The sequence below is a fragment of the Cydia amplana genome, chromosome 24 (genome assembly GCF_948474715.1).
Source record: "Cydia amplana chromosome 24, ilCydAmpl1.1, whole genome shotgun sequence".
NCBI lineage: Eukaryota > Metazoa > Arthropoda > Insecta > Lepidoptera > Tortricidae > Cydia > Cydia amplana.
The window spans coordinates 9,132,489-9,145,337 of record NC_086092.1 but is presented as its reverse complement, the minus strand read 5'-3'; the positions used below and the strand labels follow the sequence as shown (position 1 = coordinate 9,145,337).

Below are 12,849 nucleotides of genomic sequence, written 5' to 3'. Positions count from 1 at the left end.
AAAAAATCTGTCTTGAACGCCCGCAAATGACCTATCTATCTTGAATCAGCATGGTCTGCTGACATCGTTCTGCAAGTGGCATCGTAAGGACCCGATTCTGACTATTTTTTTCAGCCGTCGACTTAGGAGCATAAGTTGAGTTATTCTAATATTTAAGATTTATTTTTTTCCGGCAAATCTGTTTTGATCGCCCGCAAATTACCTATCTATATTGAATCAGTATGATCTTCTAACGTCGTCAGGCAAGTGGCGTCGTAAGGACCCGATTCTGACTATTTTTTTCAGCCGTCGACCTAGGAGCATAAGTTGAGTAATTCAGATTTTCAAGTTTTATTTTTTCCGGTGAATCTGTTTCGAACGCCCGCAAATGACCTATCTATCTCGAATTAGCATGGTCTGCTGACATCGTTCTGCAAGTGGCATCGTAAGGACCCGATTCTGACTATTTTTTTCAGCCGTTGACTTAGGAGCACAAGTTGAGTTATTCTAATATTTAAGTTTAATTTTTTTCTAGAAAATCTGTTTTGAACGCCCGCAAATGACCTATCTATCTCGAATAAGCATGATCTGCTGACATCGTGCTGCAAGTGGCATCGTAAAGACCCGATTCTGAATATTTTTTTCAGCCCTCGACTTAGGAGCGTAAGTTGAGTTATTCAGATTTTCAAGTTTTATTTTTTTCTAAAAAATCTGTCTTGAACGCCCTAACGTCCTAAACTTCTAGTGAATTAATCACAATTTTTTATAGCGGTATTGGGAGTTTCAATCGTCTATAATTAAATATAAATAATATATTCTTTGCTGGAAGCAACTGGAAGCTAGTATGAAAAACGTTTGGAATACCTACCCTATTATACTTACTGACCCTAAGTTGTTGCTTCGAGAATTCCATGGAATGCAATGTTGGCTGCATGTTGTCGGAATGTGGAATTAATATCGTCGCTCGCCAAATGCAGCTGCGACGCGATATATCACGGCCGTATTGCACGCGACAGGACACAGTCTATTACAGACAGTTCACTTCGAACAAATCCCTGCCCTGATACCCTACCCCCTAAGAAGACCCCCTCCTATACCTTAGCTTGCCTAAGAACCAGGAGGTCCCGGGTTTGAATCCTGGTAAAGGCGTTTATTTGTGTTTATTACAAATATTTGTTTCATCATCATCATCACATATAGCTATATGTTTATGAATATACATATAGCTATATGTCATGTATTCTGTGAGTGCCTACAGTACAAAGCCTTATTGTGCTTACTGTGAGACTAGATCAATCTATGTAAAATTGTCCTTTAATATTTATTTATTTAAATCAAACCTGCAATATAATGTACAGTCAAGTGTAAAAATATGGGTGCACGCATCTTACTCAAAAATAGCTCTTATGTCAGCGAATTAAGAACTATGGGACATATTTTTGAGTAAGTTATATGCACCCATATTTTTACATTTGACTGTAGGTAAGTACTTACAGCTGTGGTTTCGCTTAGGTGGTAGCTCTTCGCATGCACCAATCAGACTGAGCAATCGTGAAAGTCGTATAAAAATAAAATCAAAACCATAACAATTTATAAAATCTGAATCAGGTTCCAAGGTTACGATCCCGAAAAAGACATTTACCTAATTGTATAATAACGTTTAAAACTTAAAAAGTATACAACTTCGTCTCATTTAAAATTAATATATTATGAACTAACCGTTGCACTGCTGTGGCCCTGTGAAGTGTAACTAATCGGCAGGGGGAGGGTTAGGTGTAATTAAAACAACACCGCTAGGGTTACTGGCTCTGTTCGGAATGTCGCATTTGCATATAAATCTATTGCTATTGGTTTTATTAAAATTGATGGGTTTGATTATTCGTTTTGTCAAAAGAGTGTTAAATTCAAAATATTGGTTTAAGTAAATCAAGAGTTTTGTTTTACGAAAATTAGTTTATTAAATGTTTAGGAGGTACATTATAATACAATTTTTTAATCAGTTAAAATATAATAATCTAAATATAAAGTAAGCTAGGCAGAATAGTTTTAATGCGAATAAGTAATACATTAAAATCATTAAATGTAACACCTTAAAATGTGCGTTGATTATACCAAAAACATGTAAACAATTGTGTCTTGTGACCTTAGCTTGCTGTATATCTAATTAAATGTGACGTTATCTATGAAAAGGGACCTTATTGTCAATGGCGCTTACGGCATTATTGACGATGCTCCGATATAAATACAATGCCGCGCGACGGCGCGACGCTGTGCGGCGTAAGGGCCATCGACAATAAGGTCCCTTTTCATAGATAATGCCCCGAATATTATTTCCAAATTTTATTATTCCTTTCATTCAATTTTGTTCTGGCAAAAACTTGTATAAATAAGAAGATAAAAGACATTTTAAATTCGTCATGATCATAAACATGTACGAACATATACAAACAACAAAAGCAGGGTATCACAAAATAGCCAGAGAGAAACGGTAAAATCGTCATACAATATCTCCAGCCTGTTTGTCCGTATATCATACTTCTATCAGATTGCAATAGACATCAAGGGCCCGCATGTTGATATTTGCTCACACTTGTCGCCCCAAAAGCACAGTTCGCTTACAATCAGCTTAAACACTTTGAAACACTCTTCAAAAAAACACATTCCATCCAAAACACAACCCTAATTCAAAGAGTGACAACCCTAGTTGCAATGCCGCTTTGTGAGGAACCACAGAACATTATACACAGTTAAATATCAACTCTAACGTGAACACCTTAAGGTTGAAATTTCAATGACTATTTATTTTAGTGAGTCGTGGGTGAGGTAAGCCAAGTCAGTAATGCGAAAAGTGTATATTTTATTGCGATATATTTAAGGTTCATTTTAGAATAGTTGAACTTTTCCTTATTTTGGTGTTTCCTAACATCAGGAATGCGATGTAATGCTTGACAAATACTGTCAAAGTGCTTTTACTATTTGGTCTGTTGTGTTTAAAGGAAATTGGATCTTAAGATTTGGCGGGGAGGGTTGTTAATATCTCTTCGGGTTTATAATCTGTGTTTAACTTGTTGGATTTGGCATTACTCGAGCATTAGTTTTAGTTTTGGGGTTCTATATGACGAATTTATGAAACCCTCGTACACGTAAAACATTAAATTTTAAGCCAGTTCTTTAAAAGGTCTTATTTGTTTGGTGGTTTTGTACAGTGGTATCCACATTGAATAATTAGTTAAAAAATTATATTACTGTAATTTTTTTTTAAGAATTATACATACTTTTTGGCCGAGCGCTTTAGTCTGTCCGCTTGTGAAACCTTTCTTCGCTACAGGCTACAGGGCGCATTCTCGTGATTTTTTTTTGAGCAGGTTCGATTATTAATCTATATGGATTTTTTTATCAATTCAGTTTTTGTAAATTAACTGATTTGGACTCATAAAGTCCACAGAGCTCACAGACCCAGTCATATTTTCTTGATTCTACTATACTATATTTCGTTTACCTACATACATTAAGATTAGTCCGTCCTTAGTCTGGGACCGGTCTGAAAACCAGCGCCGGGCACCTAGGCCCGGCACACGCTGAGACTGGAACCCTTTGCCTAATACAAACATCTTCTCACTTTTGTTTTGTATATGATAACAACTGTTTTATTTTATTATGTAAGTAATTCTAACTCTATTTTATGTTCATGTATGTGGCAATAAACAATTCTTATTCTTATTCTTATTACTACTTATTACTCTTATTAGTCGTTTTTTACAATTGCTAACCAAAACATTTCTGACAGGAAAGATATTTCAATTTGAATTCCCACATCTGTTCCATCATCCTCATCTTATATCTATCCATGCGTTTGACAGGCCACCTTTCCCCGCTCTCCCCTCGCTAAGCGGGTTAAGGGCTTAGGGCCGAAACATTTGCTGAGGGCTTTTAGGGCACTTAAATAAGTGCACAGTTCAACTTTCGGACGTCAGTTCATTTCCCATTTGGATTTTCACACGGTTCTATGATTTTTTTTTGTCTTTCCAAATTCCAAACAACAGGTACTAAAAAAGTCTAGCTTTATTATTATGTCACATCACATATACATTAAGGATTTATCATTACATAAAAACTATTGAGCGATTCATTCGGCTTCAAATCGAAAAGAAAACTTAAAAGGTTAGAAAAATGTGGAGTTTGTAAACACCATTAAAAAAAACAACGGGTTGCACTCCGGGAGTGCCGACAGAAGTGAAAACTCAATGACTAGTCCAAAATGTCTGCAGCACTAAAATACGTGTTGGACAAAATGCAAATTGAAATATCATTTGGACGAACTGCGTATTGGACGTACAGCTAACAAATCGTATAATTGACCCATCCTCCTTTCTATTGAATAACTTTAGTTCAGAAATTGCTGGTCAGTGAGCTTAAATTTGTAGCGTTAATTGTTTAAAATTCGAATAGAAATTTTAAAGTTACCTTGCAGACCTCGCATCTAAATATATTTGGTCATGATATTTTGAGTTTTATTCACCAGTACTAGAGTTCACTTTTATTAGCGATTTCATCAAAATGTTAGCTTTATTGTAATTATATTTGAGTGATATAAAGAATTAGAACTGTGAGATCCTCGTATTTCAGCCCGTACAAGATTGGAACCTTTTTCATGTAATGTCATTGAGTTTTTCTTTATTGATTTAAATGTCATCTAAATGAGTGGTCATCTAAACCTTACAGTCACGTGATCGCCTTACGGTCACGAGATCGCCTTACGCTGTCTCGAGTTTATCATTTTTTCCCCACCTCAAAAAATGCCCAGCGCCGCTAAAGAAGTTTTCACTTCAAAAAAAATTAAATTGTTTGTAAACACCATTAATTTTTTTTTTTATTTAATAATATTGTAATTTATTAGGTGTAGTAACATTAGATGTCATTCTGATATCAGTGTACGTTCGAATTGACCTATAATACCTATTTAACTGAAGCAAAAATACAGATATCTTTGTTTTATTAAAAACCCTGTGATTTATTAGAATCAAAGAAATGAAAAACATTTTTGAACCTGCAAAGATCTGTCTATTGTTTTAAAAACAAAACATGGTCCTAACTTCTGAACATACAGACAGATTTTCCGCTACATGAGACTTATAGAAAAACACACAAAACCTTAATCAAGGTTCCCTAGTCCTATCTCGTTTTAATCCGTCAAAAGGGCAAACTCCAGACTTTGACTATCTCTTTACAATACACAATCAACAATTGTTGTTCATTTACAAATAAATTTCAACCATATGATGTAGAACATAAAGTTTAAATTCAAATAGAGACGTGGGCAAAGATTTTCAATTTTTATAAAGCTGATTTCAGCTTAAAAACGTCAAAAATAGAGTTGAAATTCCAATAACATTGTTTTCACCCCTAAGTGTGCTATACAATTTTATTGAAAACATTCTATTAAAATACCCGACGTCTTTACTGATAAAAATCTAGAGTTGAATTTCGTTTGGCAATCGTTTTACCAACGGCATAGCTTTCATTGTTGCCTCTTATATTGAAAATCAAAATGTACGCATTGTTATGAGCGGACCTTCATAATATTATAACAATTTTCCATTTGTCTTTAAACTCTTTAGATGACCACTCTATTTCAATGTACTTAGTACTATTTTTGCTAAACATTGACTCTTCTAGCGACTTTCATTATGTTGCATTAGCACCAGGGTAAAATGCGGTTGGTTTTTTACATGTGGACCTTACGTTTGATAAAATAAGGGTGATGTTAGCTTGGGTTTTATTATGTGGGGTGTTATACAGGTGAAGTGTAATTTGGAGCACAAATCACGAGCATCTGTGGACGGAAGTCACTGCAACATGATGCCAGGAATGCTGTTATTAGAAAAATAGTCATAAAAACTTCAGCAGAGCCATAAGTTTGGTTCCGTATTGTTCGATATAATCAGAAGTTTTCCATTTTTTCAAAACCTCCCAACTATGCATGGTCCAAAACTATAACTGAATGTAGGTTTTTTAAACAGTGGTTACTCATAGGAGTACATCTGAACGTCTGTCAAGTCAAGTTAAACCAGTTTGACAGCACTGGCTTCCCTCGAATGACGACTAGACGTTTAGATGTGACTATTAAAATTCTATAAGTAGGCCAAAGGTATGGCGCCATCGTTCGAAAAGATTGCACCATACCTTTGGCCTAGTCTCGAGTAGATGGCGTTAATTTTTGACATTTAACAAACTGACACATATCAATGAAAGAATAAGGATCAAAGTTAAATGGCGTTCTAACAGTTTTAATCTTCTGTCGACAGATGGCAGTAAACTTACTGTGGCTGCATAATTTACTTTGACAATGCTCTAAATCTAAATTCAAATTCTCTTTGCTTTAGCTTACTGGCTTAGACGGACTCTAGATTAGACATGTGTCGTTCGCGAGTCAGTGATTTAAATGAGCTATATCATTTGATTCAACTCGCTCACTCTTCAACTCACTGATGATTTAACTCGCTCAGTAACTCAGTCGCTTAGTGCTCCTTGCGCGCTCTTTCCCACTCATGGTTTCGGAAAAACATGGCGGGATCGTATCGCGTGATTCGCCATCTTGGTCGCACTTATGGCTGTATGTATCTGATTGATTGACTCTCTCTCTACTCACTCGGGAACAATATAGTCTACAGAGCCACTGAGCGAAATGAGCGAAATGAGCGAAATGAGTGATATATATCACCGCGAGCGAAGGATATGAATCACTCTTTTCAACTCAGTGAACGGTTTTGCGCATTTCTACTCTAGATTTATCAGCCACAAGCTGTTATTCAATGTTACTTTTCATCTGCAGCCATCCTGCCGTACCGCGAGGACTCCGGGCCCCAGACACGGGAGTTCCTGGCGCGCGTCGTGGACGTGCTGCTCGACTTCGTGCAACAGGTCAACGACCGCAACGAGAAGGTAAACATCTCTCTCTCTCTCTCTCTCTCTCTCTCTAAACCCGAGAGTTATGAGTCGACGAGCTGGTCAATGGCCGCAACGAGTAACTGTCATGGCGACCCTGCCGCCGCATGTTCAGTCAACATCAATTTAAATCAATAATAGCGAATGATTACAATAACGTAACGTAACGTAACATTAGGCAAGCCATTCATTTTCCCTGCATTTTTATGAATCAATTTATTCACAAATAAGATTACAGTCTTTGCCTAGGCATTTACAAAATTAAAAAAAATAATTAAAATACTTTTATTTCGGACCAGGGGCCGATTGCATAACAACTTGTAACTAATAATAATTAGCGGAAGTCTCTTTTCCATTCCTTTGATTAGAAAGAGACTTTCGCTAATATTATTAGTTACAAGTTGTTATGCAATCGGCCCCAGGTATCCATATTTCGTCAGGTGACAAGCAAAAGTTGTTTTAAGTAATTTTATGTATGTTTTAAGGTAATTTTAAGTATTTAGTTTTTAAGATTATCATGCTATACCCTATTCAGGGTCCATGCTGTTACAATTTAAATGATTATAACACCTATATGTACCATGGATTGCAGTAAATAAATGAAATGAAATGAAAAAAAAAGTCACTAAGTACCTCCACAAGTTCATAGCCATAGTGAACCATATTAGTACGAAAAGAAGGTGGATTTTTGTTTAAATATTTTATTTGTAATTAGTGACTTTTGCTTGTTACTGACTATTTCATACAACACAAATAAATTTACAAAAACAATACACTAACATACAACTTTAATAATTACATATAGTATTCGGAATGAGAATTAAATTATTGGAAATATCCATAGACGCCTTGCCTTATTTTCAACGTCTTTTCGTCATTGACTATCAAAATTCTGATTGTTTTGTTCTTCCAGATCTTGGAGTTCAAGATGCCTGAAGAGATGCAGAAGTTGCTAGACCTGGAGCTCAGGGACGAGCCGCTGCCGCTCAAGCAGCTGCTAGAAGATTGCAAGATCACCCTCAAGCATCAGGTCAAGACTGGTGAGTTTATTGTTGTAAGCTTTCAGAATCTACGAGTACCATCTTCACCTTGATAATAGCCTTACTGCTTCGAGAATGCTACTTCTCCCGGTCCTAGAGGAGACAACAACAACAAACATCACCAACAAACTGTTTTACAGTTTGGCGAAACTTTACACACAACATTCAACAAAAACAACATTCATCGCCAACAAACTGTTTAATGGCTCCTCTACACGATGGGCCAGCGCCGGCCACTCCAAGGGACGCAGCCATGCGGTAGAATGAGATAGCAATATCACTTGCTCCCGCTAACGCATAAATGCGTCCCTTGGAGTGGCCGGCGCTGACCCATCGTGTAGAGGAGCCATCAAAGCGGCCATCATGTATTTTGCTCCACTTGCCGTCACTTTGCCTGGCAACATGTCCCGCCAAACTCTATTTTGGTTGGATGACGCCACTCATTTCGCGCACTTGGTAGAAGTGAAAATTAATCGAGATGATCAATGCCATCGAAAAGTCACAGTGATAATGTCTATTTATTAAAGTTATGATTAGCGTTTTCTTAAACAATTGTCACTAGGCTAGCCTTTGTTATTTGCGAAGTCTCTAGCTAGCCTTTGTTATTTGCGAAATGGCTGTAATGATGACAGATGCGAACATGATGTGATCATTTTCGTCTATTAACTTTGGCGTTTTCTTGAAGTAGTTTGGTCCCTAGGAGCTACAAAAAAGCAATTTTCTGATTCTACAGTAATGTAGGCGCAGATTACTCCGATCAAAGATCACCCTAGCCTAGCCCAGCCCTACCCGCACGGAAGCTGCAATTTTCCGAGGCGTTGGCTCTCGTGCATGGACGAACATCGCTTGTTTGATGGCGGGTCGATAAGCGGCGATTTTTGAGTGACGAGACCCTTTAGAAATATAAGTGTGTATATGGGAATAATAAGGCTCTTGCATTCTTTGGTCTCTTTGTTATCATTTATTTTTGCTTTTGGGATAAGGAAATCGTTAAAATTGTAGATATGATTTTTCAATGTATTTCAAGATAAATATAAATGTAAAAGTCGTCGTGAAGTAACATCGCGAGGAAACTGTGGTGGTATGAACAAATAGACTTTTAATTATTAAATATAAGACTTTATTTATGAGAACACTGTAGGACCGTGACATGATAGAATAGACAAACATAGAGCATCTGTCATAGATAAACTAGAGTGTCTTAATATAGTATTAACATCAGTGATACCACCATAACATCCCCCTTATTTTATACAAAATTGCCACTTAGCCTCTTATACAAAATATGCATTAATATTAATTATACCAGTCAAATTACAAGTTTAGTTTTCTAGGTGGTTTAATTAATCGACCAAATCTAGAATAATTAGATGCAGTAGTCTGCGATGCAGGAGTCGGTGTAGTTGTATACTCTGCCTGACCCGTTGCTGACTCTGCCTCCTGGGATTGAGTTTCCTGCCTAGCTGCCTCTCGTTGTTGGGATACCTGCTTAGATGATGGTGATACTGACCTTGATTGTGGTAGAAGTATGTGCTGTCTGTTGCGTCTACCAACAAATCCATCTGGACTGCTCACGATATAGGACCTTGGTTCCGGACCGACATCTACTATTTCTCCTGGCACCCATACACTATCTGGACTCTTTTTATAGTACACTTCATCTCCTTTTTTAAGCTCTGGCAAACTTTTTGTATTTTTATTATAATATTTTTCTGAAGTTGTTTGATTTTGTTGTTTGGTAGTTAGATGTTCCTCAAACCTAACTGTTTTAGGCCTTAACTTTTCTGCTAGGGTAGGTAACTGAGTTCTAAGACTACGTGACATCAGCAATTGAGCTGGAGAAGCTAAATTTCCTCGTGGAGTGTTCCTGTATTGGAGAAGAGCAAGGTAAAAGTCTGCACCTGACTCATCACATTTAGTAAATATTTTTTTACATATTTTCACTCCAGACTCAGCTAAACCATTTGACCTGGCTAAGTATGGACTAGAAGTGGTATGTTTTATGTCCCATTCAGAGGTAAATTTTTTGAACTCAGTAGAGTTAAATGGTGGACCATTGTCACTCACTATTTCAAATGGAATACCATGACGGCTAAATATAGGTTTCAGTGTATTTATCAGAACATTCGCGCTAGTTGTACTAACACTACTAACTTCAATGTAATTTGAATAATAATCTTCAATTACCAGGTAGGTTTTATTTTTATAATACATGAAATCAATTCCAAGTTTTTCCCATGGAAGTCTTGGTAAAGTATGTGACATTAGAGGTTCAGGAGGATTGGAATTTCTGTGTTTTAGGCATGTAGGACAAGACTCTACTAAATTTTTAATGTCACTTGACATGAAAGGCCAAAACACGCTTCCTCGAGCAAAAGCCTTTGAACGCTCTATCCCTAAATGCCCACTATGTATAATTTTAAGAATATCTGGCCTGATTTTCTTGGGAATAAGGATACTGTTACTCCTAAACATGAGATCATTTTCAGTATGCAAGTCATGTCTATATTGCCAATATTCTTGTACTTGTGGCAAAACTTGCGATTTTGTTATAGGCCACCCTTCAAAGTAATATTTTTTCAGAATTTGCATATCCTCATCTGCGTTCGTGGCGTCCTTTAGCCATTGAAGACGCTCAGGCGACACAGGTAACGATTTCGTTAACAAGTTGACATGGACCACTATGTCCTCATCAAGCTCATCAACACTAGTTTCAGATAAAGCAGCTCTAGATAGAGTGTCTGCAATGAACATGAGTGTGCCTTTTTTATATATGACATTGAGACTATATGCTTGAATCTTAAGCATCATACGTTGTAAACGCGTTGGTACCTCTGCAAGTGGCTTTTTGAAAAGTGTTATTAAAGGACAGTGATCAGTTTCTACAGTTACTGTTTGGCCATAAATAAATTGATGAAACCTAACACACGCGAAGACTATTGCATAAAGTTCTTTTTCTATTTGAGCCATTCTTTGCTGAGTAGTTGTTAAGGTCTTAGAAGCATAATATATTGGATGGTTATTTTGCAATAAGACCGCACCGACCGCTGTACTACTCGAATCTACCGAAAGAACTATCGGGACTTTAACATCAAAGTGCGCTAGCACTGGCGCATGACAAATGAGATTTTTAAGACGGTTGAAAACTGCCTCATAGTTTTCATTCCATGTGAAAACACTATCTTTTTTTAAGAGATCCCTCAGGGGGGCTACTTCCTCAGCTAGATTTTTTATAAATGGACCTAAATAATTAATCATGCCTAAAAACCTTTGTAGGTCTTTAGTACATGTAGGTGACGGCATTCCTTTTATGGCTCTAATTTTTTCATTATCAGGTTTGACACCTTCGGCTGTAAAAATGTGACCTAAGTATTTGACATTTGTGACTGTAAATGTGCACTTGACTTTATTAAATTTTATATTTAATTGCTGAGCTCTCTCAAAGACCATGGTTAAACGTTCATTATGCTCATTTATTGACTTGCCCGACACTAATATGTCATCACTATATACTGTGACACCCGGTATATCACTAAAAGCTTCAGTCATCACTCTGTGAAAATACTCTGGAGCACAGCTTACTCCAAACGGCAAACGTTTAAACCTGTACCTTCCGAAAGGCGTATTGAAAGTTGTCAGATAGGAGCTTTCTTCATTAAGACGACACATCCAAAAACCACTGCTAGCATCCAAAGTGGAGTAATATTTAGCTCCAAGCACTTTGGAACGTACTATGTCTACAGTTGGTATAGGATAGTGACTACGACAAATGGCTTGATTTAAATTTCTAGGGTCAAGACATACCCTTAGTTGACCATTTTTCTTTTCTACAAGAATTAAAGAACTTACCCATTTAGTAGGCTCTGTGACTTTGGCGATGACATCCATCTGCTCCATCTTATCCAATTCCTGTTGAAGTTTAGGATAAAGTGCAAATGGCACCTTTCTTGGAGCATCTATCCTTGGCGGCACATCTGGATTGACAGTTATGTTACACTCACCTGGTAAACATCCTAGACCGACAAAAACATTATCATATTTTGACAAAAAGTTTTTCATAAACTTATCATTTGACTGTTTTGACAATTCAACTTGTGACTTTGACATAGAAGTTTTGCTTTGACTGTTTGACTGTGACATTTCATCATTTTTGGTTTTATTAGATTGACCTGACTTATTTTGCCATTCCAAATCTACATTATGACTTTCTTCAGACTCAATACAATATATTCTTTGTACTAGACCCAGTTGACGACATGTTATTCTTCCTAAGACTGTAGGAGAAGTTACATTTGCAATTACAAATGTTATGGGTCTTGTTACACACACATTATTCACTAACAATTTGCATAGAAATGTTTGCTCACCCAAAATTTCTATATTATGACTACCATATGCTGTAATCCTGTACGGATATGATGGTCGTTCTTGTCTACGTGACAGCGTGATAAAACGGTGTCCGTCACTTTCTTTCCCACGGTGTTAAACAGTGACAGTTATTTTATCACGTGGATAAAGATGGATAAAGCTATCCATAATAGGCTGGCTGGTCTGACACTTATCTAACTTTGTCTTGAGGTTGAGACTGTTGTAATCTGTAATATTCATTACATCTGCACCACTCCCGGTATCTAAAAGACAATTGATATCCACATCTTTTATGGTTACCTTGATTGACCATTCTGCTTCAGATTCTGATGTACTTGCTTTGATGTGTCCTATGAAGAAATCTGATGATGTAGCACCAACCTCTGGTTCTTCCATTGTTTCGACATAGTGAACTCGATTGCCTGATCTGCACATTCTTTTGTAATGACCTATTTTGTGGCAATTCAGACATTCCACAGTAGCAGCTGGACACTTGTATCTATGAACTTGACCACAT

General features: G+C 36.9%; 1 protein-coding gene across 1 annotated transcript in view; it reads left to right on the top strand.

The window, feature by feature from the left end:
• LOC134659026 (glutamate decarboxylase) overlaps positions 1-12,849 on the top strand; it is a 65,212-nt gene that overhangs the window by 9,447 nt on the left and 42,916 nt on the right. The window contains exons 4-5 of the mRNA XM_063514634.1: positions 6,812-6,921; positions 7,838-7,964. Of these exons, the coding sequence (XP_063370704.1) occupies positions 6,812-6,921; positions 7,838-7,964 (237 nt within the window). The remainder of the gene's footprint in view (positions 1-6,811; positions 6,922-7,837; positions 7,965-12,849) is intronic.